The 18934-nt window shown below is 43.4% G+C and overlaps 1 protein-coding gene across 1 annotated transcript in view; it reads right to left on the bottom strand.

Moving 5' to 3' along the window:
- Nucleotides 1-1711: 1711 nt before the first annotated feature.
- The window catches only part of SWAP70 (switching B cell complex subunit SWAP70), a 63324-nt gene continuing 46101 nt past the window's right edge, over nucleotides 1712-18934 (bottom strand). The window contains exons 7-12 of the mRNA XM_016147357.2: nucleotides 16518-16699; nucleotides 11405-11512; nucleotides 9706-9872; nucleotides 4555-4753; nucleotides 3518-3614; nucleotides 1712-3193 (exon numbers count right to left, since the gene is read on the bottom strand). Coding sequence (XP_016002843.1) covers nucleotides 3087-3193; nucleotides 3518-3614; nucleotides 4555-4753; nucleotides 9706-9872; nucleotides 11405-11512; nucleotides 16518-16699 — 860 coding nt within the window. The 3' untranslated portion in view covers nucleotides 1712-3086. The remainder of the gene's footprint in view (nucleotides 3194-3517; nucleotides 3615-4554; nucleotides 4754-9705; nucleotides 9873-11404; nucleotides 11513-16517; nucleotides 16700-18934) is intronic.

The following is an 18934-nucleotide window of genomic DNA, read 5'->3' as shown; positions in this document are numbered from 1 at the left end:
AACCACAATTCTGACCTTGAAGTCCACACATTAGCTTTGTCGGTTCTGGAAATTAATATAAACGGAATCATTTAGTTCCGTATTGGCTTTACTCTACATAATGACTGAGATTCATCAACGTTGCTGCATCTCTCAGCGATATGTTATTTTAATTAAAGTGTATCTTTTGCAGCAGAATTCATCAATCTATTCTCTACCAATGGGCATTCGGGTTGCTGCTCGTAGGGCCATGCTAAACTAAGCTGCTGTGACCTCCTCATAGGGTCTCTGGTGGACACGTGCCTTATTCTCCTGGGAGTGGAACACCTGGTCTGGAGGGTAGGTGTCATCTTTAGCTCTAGTAGATACTCCCCAATAGCTTCCCAGAGTTGAGCGGCAACTTTTACAGGTCTCAAAATGAATATATAAATAAAGAAGGAAAGAGAGGGAAAGAGAAGGGGAAGAAAGAAACATATTCCTCTAACTATTCTTGACTGATTCAATAAAATTTGAGCACTTACTATGAGCTGGTGAAAGCCCAGCACCTCTTCCCCACTTCCACATGGCCTGACTTTAACCCGATCCTCACTCCACTAGGGCAGCTGCGCCTTGCTGGCACTACCTTGAAAGTACGATGGAGGCTTTGCCAAGTGGAGCAGGCAACAGTGCTCAACAAGGTACCCCACCAGCTCGGCTCTAAACCTGGACACTCAGCCCTCACCAGCCGCTGAGTGGTTATGACAGACTCTCCCTGCATTTCGCCACTCAAGTTAAGAAATCAAGATCATAGCAGCTTTTATACTTCATGCCTCAGCAACCTACATCACAGACAGACTTCCAAACATATCCAAAGCAAGTCCCTTCGGATGAAAAGTCATTGAGCGTTCTGAAGTACAACGCCCCACATGCGGTGTGCCAAAGCGCCTAACCCAAGGTTCTCTGCCAGCTCACAGAGCATGCAGCCTCTCCCGTCCAGGCACACCCCATTCACACCAAAGAGGTCAACTCCTGGCACTCGTTAAAGGCAAACCCTGACTCCGAAAGCCTGTCGTATTCGGGAGAATAGAACTTGCCTTTATACAGAGCAGGTTTCCCCATACTGGGCACTACACATCTCTTAGGCCCAACTAGAACCATGGGCTGTCCTGTAAATAGTAGGTTGTCTGGCAGCATCCTACTAGATGCCAGTAACACTCCCAGTCGTGACAACCAAAAATGTCTCCAGCCATTGATTACCACATGGCCCCCAGGGGGGCAAAACCGTCCCTGGTTGAGACTCAGTGCAGTAAAAAACACTTAAAACCACTGCCGTGCATCCTGCCCTCCAGAAGGAAAGACTGATTAGCTTCCAAGACACAGTCGAGCTGGGTCGAGTGGTCTTTGCCCACCACGGGCATGTTCATCTTGGCGACCACATAAAACAAAACAAATAACCACACCGTTTACTCTGGTAAAACTGAAAGAAAAACCGAAAGGCACAAAAAGAATTTGGGGAAAGCAGCGTTAAGAGGGTTTGGAGGTAACGGCAGTGAGAGAGATCATTTCTGTAAGTTCCCGTCTATGGGCTGACACTATGGTCCCCCACACCGGTGACTCAAACACCAAACATGAGGCCACAGCTGGCTTCATGATAGCATTGGTTTGGAGTGCAAACTCTGAACCCAGGGTTGTCAGGGAGCATCCCTAAAGCAAGTCTGTATCATTATATGAAAATATGCACAAGACACACAACTTTACCCTACCATTTTATTAGATCAGACAGTTTTGAATGTACATTGTCCTGATATTTTTTATTTTCTTACTGAGTCCATTTTACAAAAACAAACAAACAAACAAGAAAAAAATCATACAAAACACTTTTAATATATCTTATAAAATGAGCAAAAAATTAAGAAAGTTCAGCATATTACATTGTACAATATTTAGGTAAGAATGTTTGAAAATTATAAATATTTTGTTCCATCTAAATGAGGCACATCATAAAAATACATTTTGAAACTTTTTTCATATATAATTCCTATAAATGATCATATCTCTATTAAGTAAAAAGCCTGGTTATGACATTCACGCACTCTTGAAATTTTCTGTACAGTAACTACAAAAGTAAAACCAAGGGGTCTGTCAGCACTTTGACAGCTTACACCATCTTAAATCTTAGGAGGATTTCAGTTAGTATCAAAATATCATTCCAAACAGGATTTACTTAGTTCATCTCTGTGCTCTGAATCGTAAGTACAGTAGGTCCTCAAATAACATGTTTCCTTCAACATCATTCTGTTATAACGTCGAGAAGATGCCGTAGGAACTTCACCCTCGTTTATATGAATTAGCTTAGGGTAAAACTGGATTTGCTATACATGATTTCACTTAAAGTTGCAGAACCTATCGATGATATTAAGTAAGGACTTGCTATAACTATCTTAGCCAAAGCATTGTTTAAAATGCTTTATTGTTTCAAAGAATTTTTGCCTTCTAGATAGCGCCACTGAAACCAGGATGTAAATCAGTAACACTGCATAAAAGGAACCTTTTGCACAACCGCATACGTGGGCTATAACCGCTTAGTCAAGGCAAAGCCCACGTGCGGCTAGTGAGTTCTCTATCAGAGCAGCAATGGTCAAAGGCATTCCACATGCACTGGCATGTGATGGCAAGTAGACTGGCCAGACTAGTTTAGAAACGGGTACTTGGAGAAGGAAACACGCTGCCAAAGGAAACGTCTGACCCCACTTCACAGAGGTTCTGCTTTTCCAGGGACCCTGAGCACCAACGCCTGCTCCCCTCCAAACACTGTGGACCATGGCGTCGGCCGCACTGTGTATGCTGCCTTGTTCCGGCAAGAATCTGAGAGCTAAAAAAGAATTTTCAGAAGCCGAAGTTTTCCAAAAAAGAGTCTATTAAGAGCCTGACAATGTTGACTTTTTTTCCTTTTCTGGTGAGCCCTTGTTTGCAGGAAGATAAATAAGGCTTCCTTGGTATACTGACCCAAGAGGAGGTGTTGAAGGAAGAAAAGTTAGAAGCAGCAAAGCCAGTTCCTTTAGTCTTTAGCATAAAGCTTTCCAGCTACACGCGGGATCTGCATGGCTGACGCCACTGCTGCCCTGAGGTCACTCTGTGGTCTTTTTCTCTTTCCAGTTCTTCTCTCTCTCTTCAAGTTCCGCCTGGGTGAAAGCCGCGGGCCCCCAGTTAGTGATCAGGTGAGGGTTTTTTGACCCTAAAAGACAAACATGCTTTAAATACAGGAAGTGTTATGTTCTTCGACTAACATAAATATTTTGCTATAACAAAATAGTAAACTTCAGACGTCGTTACTTCTCTGAGAAACATCCACAAATGTCAGACCGGCCAAAACAACTAGAAGACGTACATAAAGGACCTTGTTATCTATTAGAAGGCAAGTTAGTTGAGAGAAATTTACCCTAGACACCTTGGTTTTTGTATACTTGGACCGAGGAAGTTTCTTTGCACAATTCAAATACACAAATAAAACAGAAAAATAAACTGAATAAAAATATGATTACTTCGAAGAGTATGTTACCTGGTTCTATCAGCCGAATAAGTCCTTCGTGCTGGGCCACTTTGTCCTTCCAGCTCTTGGTCTTATTAGTTGCCATCTCCAGCTTCTTTTTAACTCCCTAGAACAAAAGGAGATTCGGGATTACGCAAACACGCTGGTAGTTTAAGAGCCAAACTGTGATTGGATACTTACTGTGTGGTTGTGGATTATCTCAGTAAACCCTCAGCACTCTAAGAAGCAGGAACTATTATCACTCCCATTTTACAAATGTGGCAACTGGGATTCAGAGCAGTAACCTGCCTGACATCACACGGAAGACCCAATACACACTAATTACAGATGAATACAAAACTCTGTGTGATGGTTAAGGCAGAGGCTTTCTGCCTGTTGGCTCCAAATCCACCCTTCATTGTCCTGCTTGTGACACCAGGATAATCCTCCCTCACCAGCTGCCAACATTCAGCTATGGCAGTTGAGGGTGCAGAAGCGACACTGGAGGAGGAAGGGGCTTTGCTTCCAAGGACCACTGTGCTCCTCCCAGCGGCTCCCGTGGCACGTGGGACACCCGTGGTGTCTGCCCTGTGACTCTGAGCGGCCCCTCCCCGTGGGCAGCCTCCCAGTGGGCGCGGCCAGCACGGCACAGCACCTCGGTGAGCTTCTCTGTCATCCAGAGGGCGAAGGCCACACTCTCCCCGAGGGGGTCTGAATAACTGCGCTGGGCTGAAGGGGCGAGGAGCCAGGGGCCCCTCTGCGGATGTGTTCCTTCCGCGGGTGCTCTGCCTCAGTCCTGGGAGCAGCGGCTGCTTCCTGCATGTGCCACTCCTGTGTCCTCGGCGTTTGCTTCGCCACTCATAGGCGATCCCCAGTTAGAGCTGATGCTTGTTTTCACTGAACTTTCTGTATTCGAACGACTGTGTGCTTTCTGTCTCCTGACTGGACTGACTGATGTGCCTCTTCCTCCGTCCTTACAGCTAAGCAAAATTCTTACTACGGCTTCTCGTAGCTACGCAAATATTGTGTTTTAAATATGCTGCACACCTGGGCAGGGGTGAGCTTACCTCGTACTGTTCCAGCGCCTGTTTCCGCTCTAACTCCAGCTGCTCCAGCTGCTGCATGGCTTCCTGCAGGGCCTGTTCCTTCATGACACGCTCATTCTCCAGCTCCTGCTTCTCCGCTTCAGTCATCTGAATGGTCTGCTGCTGCTCCAAGTGCCACTTCTCCAGTTCAGCCCTCTTGGAGGACTCTTCCTCCAACAACCTGCAATGTGGACCGCTCAGGATCAAACGAGCCTGGGTCACCACGCCGGACCCAGCTCCTGACAGAGCAGGAAAGACTATCTGAGGTCATCTCATCCACCTCTCTTGTTTTACGAGGAAGAGACTAGGTGACAGAGAGGCCCATGTTCACAAATGTGGCAAGGTGACCCATGTGTCCCACTCCAACTGTTTCACCCTTATTATTTGGAAAATAATAACATTTAAGAAGAGCTTCACGTGCCATGAACTAGGCCAAGAGCTAAGTGTACTTTCTCAATTAACCCTCACAATGACCTTAAGTACTATTATTACTCACATTTTAGAGATGACGAAAGTGAAGCATGAAGGTTAAATGACCCATACCAGGTCATTCGCCAGGCAGGTGGCAGGGCCAGATTTTGAAATTTGCCTGACTGTTACAACATTCAAGCATTTTTCATCTAGTAAAAACCTATTACCAAGGAAAAAGCTAACAAACTAATGAAGGTGAGGGAAGGAGCTAACAAAAGGTAGAATAATAATGAATACTATTTACTCGACAATTACTATATGTCAGGCACTTCACCTCTGTTATTGCTAACCACCCAACAATTCTGCAAGGTGCTATTATCCCTACATTACAGATGAAGCCATCGAAAATCAAAGGGCTTAAAATTATGTTGCACAAGTAGCCATGGATTTTGACCCAGGTCTGTGGGACTCTAAAATGTTACCTCTCAATAACAGGCTACCTATCTGAGAATAGTCAGCTTTGTAGGTATTTAAATAAATAAACTAACATACAACCCAAACCTGTACCCAAAGCGTGGACAATGTGGTTAGATCCCAGCTCGATCAAGGACCTATCACTAGTGGCTTGACCATCAGTATCATGGTTACAAGCCAGACAGGAGGCCAGCTGCCATTACCCTAGTGCATCTGCTGTTCTAAAACCAACAACAAAGGAAGTAACAGGCTATATACCCCTTATCTGACCACCCCCTAACTCCTCCTGCCCCATTGTATGAATCCCCTGTACGACATCCTGCGAGGCAGCTGTCCAACTCTGCTCAAATACTCTGTGTGATGGGTCACTCGCCGCTTCACAAATCAGGCCAGTTTATTTATGGGCAGCTTCAATCCTTAGAAAGTTCTGCCTCGACTAAAATGAGCTCTCCCCCCAACTATCCCTAGTTCCACAAAGGACCAATCTTCCCAGCATCTGAACCCCCTTCATGTGTCTAGGGAATCTGTCACAATAGGCATCTTGATGGAAGGTAAGGCCCATCTCCCACTACAGAAGCCACAGGCTGGACACCTGCCCTCCTGCCCCTTGGCAGCCAGGGCACGGTAAAAGCCAAAATTGGGCTTAGCTAAGCAGGTGCCCCTCCTGGAACTTTGACTCTGAAGTAACTAACACAAAAGAGCACAGACTGTGGCAAATTCATTTCGCTGGTGACAGCAATCTCCACTGTCAAGCGATGGCAGGAATGACTATCGACACACAGCGCCAACGTTGGCATCAGTGGCATCCTCCCTAGATTCTTCCCCTACCTGGTTTGGACTGCAGTTTGGGTGGCTCAGCCTCCCTCGGTTCATGACTGTGTTCCAGGCCTGGCCACCTCCTTTTCTGTGGAATTGGTGAACTCCTCAGGAATCATTCAAGAAATTATTTTATTACTTTAGTTAATCCTATGTCAGTTTCTGTGGATTGCAAACAAGCCCTGACCAAAGACTTTAACTTCTCTATGCCTCAGTTTCCTCATTTACAAAAAAAGGATAGGAACTACACCCACCCTCAAAGGCTTGCTGATGAATTAAATGTGATAATGCATGTAAGGTACTTAGATCAGCGCCTACCACAAAGGGACGATTGCTCTGGATCCTTCACACTCATTATGGCTGCCTTAGAGTACATGAGGCTTTTGGCAATTGTATCACAAAGAGGTAAAACCTCAACTCTTTTCAAATGAATTGCTATTCAGCCAAGTCTCCTGAATCCTGTGCTTGTTCTGTTGAAATTTTAAACTATCTGCTTGGTATTAAACCATATTTCCAGCCTGTCAATGTCTTTTATGAGTGCTTATTTCGACATTCTACATATTATCTACCTTCCTCATCTGAAAATGAGATAAAGGAACAGAAGCCAACACACTCTGAGTGACTGCCAAATGCCAGAGCTGGCACTAAGCGCTTTGCATGCATTATCTCATTTAACCTTCACAACAACCCTGAAAGATTGGCAGTTGTCCTTATTATAGATAAGGAACTGAAGACTCAAAATAGTGAAATAACTTTTCTAAAATCCCACAGCTAGAAATGAACAGAGCTGGGAATGAAACCCACACCGCCCTCCGGAGCTTAGTTCCTAACTGTCTTCAAAAACATAAAAAGTATTATCACATGAAAGAGAGGCTGTTGTTCCACGTGGCCTCAACGAGTAGAACTTGGATCCATTTATGCACTCAAAAAATATCCCTTGGGCACTTAATGCGTGCTAGGCACTGCACCCGTTGCTGGGAACACAGACATGACTAAGGGATGCTCCTAGGCCTTACAGATTCAAAATTTAGTGAGTGGAAGTTATAATGGGATAGATTATGGCTCAGCATCAAGAACTTTCCAATAACTGAGTTGTCCAAATGGTAAATGAAAAGTTTTTTTTCTGAGTTCCCATTCAGAAGAGGCTAGATAACTTTCAGGATTATAGATTAAAAAAAAAAAAAAAAAAAAAAACACTTCAATTTTAACAAAAAAAAAAAAAAGAAATGATAAGACCCAGATGGTCTGAGTCAAAGATCTTGTTTTAAACAATTAAACAATTCACTATAAAGAGTATCTCTGGGGAAACTTAAGACTTTGGCGAGAAAGGACCATCCCTTGCAGAAACAAGATGCCAAATATTCCAAGAATGACGCTATTGCTGTAAGGACAAGAGGATGAACTAAAAAGCCCTTGACATAGACCCTTGGGCTAAGATTGTGCTTCATTTCATTAGTGCCAGGCTTAAATGTTTCTAGCCCAACTCCATGAAGACTTTCTTTGATCTTCTACCCAGAAAGGCCTTTTCTGAGAAGTGGGAGTAAGGAGAAAGCCTCCTCTGCGAATCTGACAAAATACCCTTCTGAACCAGGCCCAGCCTTCTGGGACTTTGGGAAGAGAGGGGCCCGCCTCACTTAAAAACGACCACTAGAAGGAGCTAGTTGGTCCATTTCGAGTTCCAAAAACAATATTGAAAGAAAAATAATTTAGAATATTAAAATAATCATATTTATAAAGTGGCCCTTGCACACCAAGAAGAAGTTGACTCTGCATAGTAATTTCAGCTTATTGGGGCAGATCAACATGTGTAGTAGATCAACATTACATCTGTACTCGAAGGTTTGCACTTAAAGTTTGACGCCATTTTGCTATGTACTTAAATGAGAGTGTACGAAATAATAAGCCAGAGCTTTTCAAATCATCATGCCTGGGTCCTAGTCACAGATATTTTGAATCATTAAATGTGAAACCAGACATACACATGTATTTTTTCTGACATTTACCACTGGTTAAAAATGACAAGTTTTATTATCCAAAATCCTCTATTATTCAAAACATCATTCACTCTATAAAAACAAAATAACTAATACTTTAATAACTTTCTAGAGTGATCTGGTTCCCTTTGTGATCTAATAATCTCTGCTGTGTCATAATCAACCTCTCTCAACACTGTGGAGAATTAATGTGTGATACCATAGCTAACCTGTGAATTCTCTGCACAAGGGCAATCTATAAATTCCTAACACATCACAAATTATAAAAACGCTCAAAAACCATCTCATGTCCCTTAAAATGCCTCTCTTAAGAATCGCATGGGACTCAAACCTTCCCACGCGAGTGAATCTTGCGCTAGCATCACTGCCAATGGCAAGGGAAGACAGTTCCGAGGACCTGGTTAACGCCACAGTACAGCAAATACGTACGTGTGGGACGTGGAAAAGCCAGGCGATACGCTAAGCATTTCATTTTCTCCTTAGAAGATGATGTTTCCTTAACAGAATCAAATTTTTTAAAACCTATTTATTTTTTAAGCCATCGTGGTAAAGTACATAACAAAGACCTCCTTTTTTCTCTCTTCCTACCCACGGATTAAACAAACATCTGCTGCTGCTCCACCTGTGAGGTGGCGGCCATGAATAATCTATCCCAGCTCATCTCGCAACTGCTCCCAAACCGGGGTCACAGCAGGACGCTTACGGTATACCTGCACTGAGCAGCTCCTGCCACTGGGGTAAACATTTTTAGTGTTGCACCCCTGACAAGACATCTTAAAGAAAGTAAATGGGGAAGCGAGTTAGAAACTGGAAGAGGACAGCTCGAATTTCCCTTCGGGGTCTTCGTTCTACTTTGTCCTCCCTGCTGCTACAAAGGTCAAAAATTGATAGTTCTCATCTAAGAACGTGACTATCATTAATAGTAAACTGACTTTAAAACTCTAAGGAAAAAAATCTAGGTCTTAAGAACATCTAAAACGAAGGTTTCAAGTAATATTTAAGGAATGTCACCAATTCTTGAATAATCAAATGGAAACTGTTTATACCCTCTTTATCCCTCAAAAGTGGTTGCAACTCTAACAGGAAGCAGGCTACTGTCTCCATACCTAGGGCCCTCTCTGATCTAGAACACATCAAAGAAGCCAGGTTCTCTCTCACCAGAGCTGATCCTGGGCCCGTGGATATTCTAGAATATGACTAAGGGCACCAATCAAACATACCCAGAAGACTGCTCTAAAATAGATATAAGCCTAGTCTTTAGCCTGAGAAGCAAGGCTCTTCCAGGGTCCCAGACTGAGAATAAACAACGCAGCCAGCTGAGCCCCTCCAGGGTCTCTCCAGGGCACACTCCTCCCTCTCCGCCAGTGTTAGTCATTCCTAGGAAGTGTATTAGCCAAACAAAGTACATAAAGGCACAGTGTACAAACTGATCTGGTACCTGGCCTGGAGCTTCCTCACAGTCTCTTCATCTTGCCGGGCCTGTCTCTCATCCTCAAGAGCCTCCTGCAGCTTTAGGTACATGTCTTCCAGCTCCCGCACTCGCTGCAAATACTGTTCCAGTTCAGAGGACTTTTGGGCAACCTGTTCTTCCATCTGCTGTCTAATCTGATGATAGAAAAGGGGTCATGTTTAAACACAGGCTGACTTTTCCCTAAGGGAAAGCATCCCACTCCACCACCATCCTGAGAGGCTGCAGACAGCCCACAGCTTCAGCCCATCAGGGTGACAGGGCCTTGTCCTTCAGTCCTTGAATAGATGATGGAGGAAATGAGAGCACCACACCCAATACCCACACCATGACCACACCCAAGAAGTCCAGGGACAAACTACAAGTCAGTGCTGTTTGTCTTGCCTTGATATATTCTCTATCCCTTCTACTCTGCATTTTAAGATTCAAGCCAAGTGGGAAAAAAAAAAGTTTCCTCGTATAATTTCTCTTTAAATTCTTTTCCCTCTTAAAGCCACACGCTCTTTACCAACAGAGTCTTTTCTAAAAGGAATGAAACTTTTCCCAGTCAGAACAGCCAAAGGGGAAGGAAAAGTCTGATCTGCAGCGACTCCTGCTGCATTTACTCTCCTGCACTTACTTCTCCCCAAGGCGCCTCCAGTCCTTGTGGAAGGCAAGCAGTTAGTGTCCTAACAAGTTTACAGTTTCTCCTTTCTGGATTAAAGAGTTGAAATCTCTGCCTTAAAAATTAGAAGAAAAGAACACCGTAAATGTAATAGCACACATATTAGCATATGTGTCTGCAGTTTACAATTTATTTTATAATAGCTATTCATTTTCCAATTGCATTAGCTCACTTCATCCTCATAACACTCGGGAGAGATCATACGATAGTCCCTCAAACTTAAAGAAAACTAACGCTCAGTAAAGAGAAGCAGAGAGGAAACAAAAACCCAAATCCGGCTGGCGTGTCGCACTCTTTTACATCACGTCTGCCTTCTTCTGCCAGAACAAACACGCCCCTTTGAACTCTAAGCCATAAAAAGTTACATCTATTTAAAAGGCACTGGGCTTGGCACTTCCACACACCTTATAACTCAATGTGAGAAACCCTGTGCTCCAATAACCGGCTAACTAATGAACCCTGGGTGTCTTGGGGACGGGAACCTCTAAGATGAATCAGAGCTGCCAAGAGCAGCAGACCAGAATTCATACGTTCTCATGATTTTAGGACTCCCCACTTTGCTCATTACAGAGTAGAAATATCATGGAATCTATGCTTATTTTTTCCACAGCTATTTCTTTTCCAAGCCAGGACTTCCTGAGAAGGAAAAGGATATTATTAATAATTACACCAGAATGGCAGGGTCTGTCCCAGGCAAACCAGGACACATGGTTACCCTAACCACTACTTGTCACCCAAGTCGATCAATTTCTACTTCGGGGTCTTGAAAGCAAAGTTTATGTCTTTTGTCTTTACATCCCTGGCATGGCGCCTGACACACAGAAGGTGCTCAATAAACATTGATGGATGAATGAACACGTGACTTCCCCCAACAGTCTACTGCCAATCAGCAGGAGGGCCAAGCTGACGAGGCGGCCTCACTCCGGCCTCCGCACCTTCAGGCCTCCACTACCGGCCAGGCTCTGTGAGCACAGCAGCAGCATCCCCCAGTCGTGTGGGACTCACAAGTTTCTCTCGCTCCAGCTCTGTGCTGAACCTGGCCTGCAGTTCCACTTGAGTCTGAAGGCGTTTCTTCTCTTCTTCTGCTGCCCGAGATGCTGCTTCTTCCAGTTTCTACCCAATCAAAATCCCACGCACAGAAAAGCAGGAAATGTTAGAGTGCAAGTGAATTTGGAGAGAGAAATGGTCACACTCAAACACAGGCGAGAATCCAGACATCCTTAACATTCAATAAAGACAGAATAAAAACTTTTAGGTCTGCTGGATTCCATTCCAATAATTTTTCCAGTGAACGTACAAAACAAATTAGGTAAAATGAATAACTACTAATAAATCTGAACAACATTTTGCAATTGAGTCATTGAGTTCGATTCACTTGCAAATGAATTCATGAGGCTGGAGGTCTATTTTTTTGAGTGCTTCCTGTATAGTCCTGTCATCTTACATATCGTTCCTTAAAACTTTCCAGAGGGTGGCATGAGGAACTCCATGGACCTTTTCCCCAGTGACACTGAAACCTTTCCCAAGTGAAACAATTTAAAAAAAAAATTAAAGTCCCTTTAATTATCCTAAGGGCATAGAGCAGATGGAGAAAATCGACAAAATCTCAACAGTAACAGTGAGTCGAAGGCATCTGACCCACAGGGCAGTCCCTTACCTTCCCCATGACGTCAGTGAAAAGAAAGCTCTACCCCACAGCAATGGAACCAAGAATACAAGGCCCCCTCTCTCCTCACCTCACAGTTCAGGCTGTGATATCAGCCCAGGAAGGACAGGCCACCGTACTTCCTTTCCTCCCCAGATCCATGTTTCAGAAACCCTAAAGTGGTTTCCTCTGTCAGCCCCAACTCATAGGGTAGAAGTTCTACTTCAGGTATGATTGGCTGAGAATACTGGGTACAATCACCCTTTTTCCAACTCACTTGTAGGGCAGAGGTTCCACACTGAGAGCAGCAAGCTGAGACCAGTGGCTTTGGCCTCTGCCTAGTGACAGGTTCATAAAACAGGGGTGTCACCCCAAGAGCAGCAGACTACTGTCTCTGCCTCCAGCTCTACAGCATTGGCACAGAGCTTTGCCCAGGGAGAAAAGAAGTGACTTTATTTAAAACACAATGTGAAGAGTTCAAGCCTAAACAATGGAGGTTTTGGTGGTCAGGAATTACAGGAAGCCCATGGTTCCATGAAACCAACAAACTAAAACAGGCCAGCTAGAGGTCTGACAGAGAAAACCAGGGTGAGCTGACAAAGAGCCCTCGGGGAGCAGGAACAAGCCTCGGAGACTACCTGTGGGCCTGAATTTAAATAATACCTGACCATGGGGCAATTTAGGCCTCAGGGCATTGTTGAAGACAATAGAGCAATCACTGGCCTTTAGTGAGCTCTAATAACTCTGGCTAGGACATCAACAGAGGCAGATGAACAGAGGGACATTCTCAGAGAGAGCCCTGGCTCGCATCCGGGCATGCCAGGGTACTGTGTGCACACCGAGGGCTGTTCCTCTGAGGACAGTCGGAGGCTTTACACTGGGAGGAAAACAAACCCGGCCCAAACAGTCCAGCCAGGCACACATCACTAAACAAATAAGTGAGCAAACAAGAACAAGCCCTTGGGGAAGGGGAGGAAGCTGTACCCAGAGTGAAGCGTTATACTGCTTAAAATGTCCAGTTTTCCAGAAAGAATTATGAGACATGCAAAGAAAGAGGAAAGTGTGACTCATACACAGGGAAAAGCAGGCAATCGAAACTGTCTTTGAAGGGGCCCAGATGGTGGATTTATAAAGCGAAGACTTCAAAGAGGTTACATGTTCAAAGAACCAAAGGAAACCATCCTTAAGGAAGTAAGAGAAGGTATGACAAATATCCCACCAAATCGAGAACAGGAATAAAAAGATAGAAATTATAAAAAGAAACAAATGGAAATTCTGGAGCTGAAAAGTACAATAACTGAAATGAAAAATTCATTAGAGGTTCTCACCCATATATTTGGACTGCGAGGAGAATCTATCAAAGATAGAGCAACAGAAATTTTGCAAGCAGAGGAACAGAGAGAAAGGGGAATGAAGCGAAATGAACAGAACCTCAGAAACATGCCACACTATTAAGTGCACCAGCATTTACATAATGAGAGTACCGAAAGGAGAGGAAAGAGAGAATGGAGTAGAAAAAATAATGGCTAAAAATGTTTCCAATTTGGGGTATAACTTTAATCTACACACCCAAGAAGTTAAACAACTCTAGGATAAACACAAAGCCATCCTCACCCACACACATCATCGTAAACTGTGGAAAGACAACAAAAAAGAAAATCTTGAAGGCAACAGGAGAAAATTGTTTCATCACTCACAGGAAACTCTAATAAGATGGACAGCTGACTTCTCATCAGAAACATGTGACTAGTTCTGGTCAGAACACAGTAAACAGAAGTGTGACATTTCTGGCTGGTGTACTTAGTTCACTCTGGTACAGTGAATAGCAAGATTTGAGATGCTGGCTGTTTCATCAGCCTGGCTTTCATAATTATAGATGTGGACATACTCTGATCCAGCAAACCTAGTTCTGAGAATTTAGTCTATAGATACTTTAGAATATGTATGAACAGAGGTACAAAATTTCCTGTCGCACTACCTATTAAACAACCCAAATGTTCATCAATCAAGGGCTGGTTAAATAAGTAATGATAGAGCCATTTAATAGAACATTATATAGCCTTAAATAAGAATGAAGAAGCTCTCTTTATGCTGACATACAATGATCTCAAATACACACACACACACACACACACACACACACACACACACACGTGAAATAAACAAATTGCAGAACCATGAAGTTGAGCATGTACTTTTTAAGTTTAAAGAATGGGAAAATAAGAGTGTATATTCATATTTTGTTACATATACATTAAATAAATCTAGAAAGGTTCCACAAGATATAATGGGGTTCGGCTGTGGGATCTGAGCGGCCTCTGCCCAGATGGCAGTAGCGGTTCTACGAGAAGACACTTCCCCAATCAGACTGTGGGAACCTGGGCCCAGCAGAAGGCCCTGGGGATCAGAGCAGCAAGGAAGGATGGCAGGAAACAGGGGCAGGCCCAGCCGGCCCAGCCTCTGAACCAATACCTGACCCGAGGAGGTGGAGCTGACGCCAGCTGGGATGATGGCATATAGGAAATCTCTGTACTTTCCTCCTAATTTTATTGTGAACCTAAAACTGCTCTAAAAAAAAAAAAAAAAAAAAAAAGTCTTTTTTTTCAAAAAAAAAAAAAATTCCTTGGGTAAACTCTTTGAAGAAATCTATTAATTAAAAAAATACCATGATTTCTTATTCCTTCTGAATTATTTAAGGGCTAAAGAGTCTTACAAAACTCTCAAACATGTAACCTAATTCCAGGTCATTAAAATATTCATCTAAACAGCATTTTTCTAAAAATACTTCTACGAAAAATTGGAGAATTTTATTTCCTGATATGAAAATTAAAAATTATTAAGGGATCTGTAATAACTGTCCCATACTTATTCATCAAAGCCCATAGCAGTTGCTTAACACAGGCCAGGCATACATTCACAGAACACAGAGCAGGGCACCGACATGCTCCCGGGAAGCCGAGTTTAAGAGTTTGAAAGGACCATGGATAGAGGAATCTCAAATGCACGATGCTAAGTTTAAGAATCCTGTCTTGAAAACTGACATACTGTATGATCCCATTTATACAACAATTTGGAAAAGGCAAAAATACAGGTACAGAATACAGATCAGTGGTTTCCAGGGGCTGGTGTGAGGGTGGAGTCTGAATGCAAGGAGCAGGGAGAGGAGATGCTTCGAGGCACTGCCATTGTTCTGTATGGCGTCTGTCGGGGCTGCAGGGATTCGAGCATGTGTAAAAACTCAAAATGATACATAAACCACGAATCGTACTGTGTGGCCCAGGAGCTTCTCTCTTAACGTGAGTAGTAATTTCAGGAATTTTCACTTTATAACTATTTGTATACAGGTATTTTATACTGTCCTCTGTATGCTTGACCATTTCATAATTTTTTTTTAATTATAAAAGAAGGATACCAAGCCCAGATCCCCACCCCACTCCTGTAACACCCACTTCCACTTTATGCATAGCGAATGGCAAAAACATCAGTCACATATTGTGGGTGCTCATCCTAGCCTGTGAAGGGAGTTTTTAAACAAAATGTGTTACAGCAGAAAAAGGCAAGACGCAGGATTCGCGGGAAGAGCAGCAAGGCCTGAGGAGCTGCTTTTAAAAAGCAGGTGTGCCGAATAGGAACAACTGTTTTTAAGACCGTATGCCCACATGGTTCTTAAGATTACAGAAGTATTAAAAAAAAAAATTGGAGTCTATTCAGAAGTAGTCAGCATGGAGCGTGGCATTTCCATGGGTTGCAAAGGGAGAACCCCTCCAGGAATGTGGGGCCTAATATGAGCAACCCCCATATCTCAAGGCAAAGTTGCCGAGGAGGACATCAGTGGTTAACAGGAGCCCACTGATTCAAGGCAGACAGGCTCAGCCCCAAGGTGTCCCAAACAAAGACCATGCTCACACACTAGGGATCCCCCCCCCACCCCCCACCCACAGAACCATTAACATGACCAGAGGACAAGGTTTCCCAGTGAGCGTTGGTTAACTGTCCTGTGCGGCCTACAGTATGTGACCTCCGGGCCCTGAGATGGAAGAAGCGGACCCAAACTGTATCTTTGACTGCAAACAGTAAGTAAAACCCACAATGCTACACTAAGGGTTCTGCAGTGTGCGCATGAGTGAAGATGGGAGCTACAGGGGAAAAAAGTAAAAAAGCAACAGACCCTACCCAGGTCACCAAAAATGACCTCGGCATCCTTAGGGGAATAAAATTTCTCATCTTTCTGGACAAAATTAAACTGTGCTCATTTTATAAATATGCTTTTCTGGTCAATGAAATGTCCCTGCTGCTCTGAGACTCTCAGGGCTGGGAAAACCAGGGTGTCTCACTCAGACGCACTTCCTGAGCACCCAGTTCACCAAAAATATCTCCCTAAAGTAGAGTAACCTGGTCCTGGTAAAACCAAACTTCATAAGTAAGGTAGCTGCGGCTCCCGCAGTGAATGGAGAGCTCAGCGTCCACGCCCACCTTCCTCACAGTCTCCAGCTCCTGCTGCTTGTTTTCGTTGGCAGCCTGGAGCTCCTTCATCTGTCGCTCCAGCTCCTCCTGCTCGGCCAGCAGCTTCTTCCGGAGTTCTTTCCGACGCTGGCGGGCTTCTTTGTGTGGTGGGGGGCTGCCCAGCTTCAACAGATGGATAGTAGAGTGAATGGCTGTAAACGGTGTAGGAGAAAAACAGGAAATACCCTTTATTCTCTGTGAGCTTAACATGAAAATGGCACAGTGGGGAGAAAACCAGAGCCCCCGTGTAGATTCCGATTTTGCCACTGAGTAGCGCTGTGACCTTGAGCAAATCACACAGCCTCTTGCAGCATCAGTTTCCTCATCTCTAAAATAAATGAGAGGCGATCTCTAAAGTCCCTTCCAGCTCCAAATTCCACAACTGTGTCTGTGCTTGAATAAATGGATACTTGAGTCGGGAATACCACACTTATTTTAAGAATTTAAAACAGCATTGTTAACAACGTTCTCCATATTTCTCAAAAGGCCAAATATATGATTTCACTTACATGTGGAATCTAAGGAACAAAAAGGACAAACTAATCAAAAGCAGACTCACAAATACAGAGGACAATCTGGGGCCAGCCAGGGGGGAGGCGGGTTGGGGGAGGGCTCGGAGAAACGGGTGAAGGGTTAAAGAAGTACAAATTAGTAGTAGATAGACGGTCACGAGGACGAGGAGCACGGCATAGGGAATGCAGTTACCATTAATGTATTGGCTAGGTGGAAAAGCAGAGGAGAGAAAGGGCAATGGGGGGGGGATCGTTTTTTTATAAACGATGTAAATGTCAAACCAATGTACTGTATACTTGAAACTAATAATAAAATAAAAACTTTTTTAAAAGATTAAGGCATTGTACGGGCTGATTTGAAGTTCTGACATCTGATTTGCCACCTGCTGTGTTTAATCTGACCTCATCTATGCCTTATGAAAACATCTCCTATACACACCCCCTCCTGAGATACTAGCAGCTACCATTTGTTGAATGCTTGCTATATCCTTCACTTGAAATACCTAATTTACATATGAACTCTGACTGCTTTCCTAATTGTTTCGATTGTATAAAGTCAGATTTTTTTGAATAGCTAATACTTTCACATTGTTCAAATTCAAAAGCATGCAAGGACGCGGAGGAAGTCTCTCTTCTACGTCTTTCCCTAAGTACAGAGTTCCGCTCTCCACTAGCAACTAATGCTAACAGCTTCTTGTACATCTTTCCTGAGATATTTTAAATGTATATAAATATGGATGTGCATCCTCCACTTTCTTTTGACATCAATAGTGGCATAGCACACTCCTTGGTTTTTCCACTTAATTGATCGTGGAGAGCTGTCCATACCAGCACACGAAGCACTACACGTAAAGCGTTGCACAGTGCTGCTCCATTATGCAGCTGTACCATAGTTTATTCAGTCATTTCCCAATTAATGGACATTTAGGTTGCTTGTGATCTACCACAAAAACTTCTACACTGACGTGTCACTTTAAAATGTGCAAGCATATCTTGCACATTTTAAAGATTCAAACCTAGCTGCACTTGCCTCAAACTCTTAAACCACATCACACATGATCATAATTTTCAGTATTTTTACCTGAAACCAAAGGTCCCTATGACTTTGATTAAATATAGTTTTAAATCCTAGCTCTGAAAATCATATCCCGCCCCCCCTCCCCCTCCCCTCTCTCTAGCCCTCAGAGACCTAGCTTTTCCCCCAGATAATCAACAACCCCCGAGGCAGCAGAAGACATAGCCCAGACCCGGCTAATGGTCACAAGGTGTGGACCTCTGGCAGGCTGAAGAGAACATCTGGCCCTAAGTTATGTTTCGGCTCCTGAGCCCTAAGGTGGAATGACCCCTGGCTACTTTCCAATGAGACCAGACACAGGGACACTGGAAAAGGCCTGAGAACTGCCCTCAAGACCTGAAGAAATGATTTATTACCCTTATCTCACCTCCAACCAATCAGCTCCCAGCATGACCTGAACCCGTAATCCACAGTGTCTTGTGATTTTGACCTATGTAACCTGTAACCTATATGCCACACAGTATTAGCTTCCCATCTCCATGTTGGCCAATTCAGTATTAAACTATTTTTCTTTCTATACTGCAAACTCCTGCTAGTGCTTTTCTTTGGACCAGTTCGCAGGCAGACAGACTATATATATATATATATATATATATATATATATATATATATATATATTCAGAATCCCCTTTTGTGATGTAAAAAAAAAAATCTCATATACCAAATCTCATTCTTTACTAATTTTGAAATAATACTTGAGTTTAAAAGTTATTAAATCAAGCTTGTGTTCTTAAGATAATTATTTGAAACTAGTAATTTCTTGTGGAAATAACAGATGTTGAAATTATTCAAAAGTTACT

This window comes from Rousettus aegyptiacus, unplaced genomic scaffold (assembly GCF_014176215.1).
Source record: "Rousettus aegyptiacus isolate mRouAeg1 unplaced genomic scaffold, mRouAeg1.p scaffold_m13_p_5, whole genome shotgun sequence".
Taxonomy (NCBI): domain Eukaryota; kingdom Metazoa; phylum Chordata; class Mammalia; order Chiroptera; family Pteropodidae; genus Rousettus; species Rousettus aegyptiacus.
The sequence above is the reverse complement of the archived record's forward strand: the minus strand, read 5'-3'. Positions and strand labels throughout refer to the sequence as shown.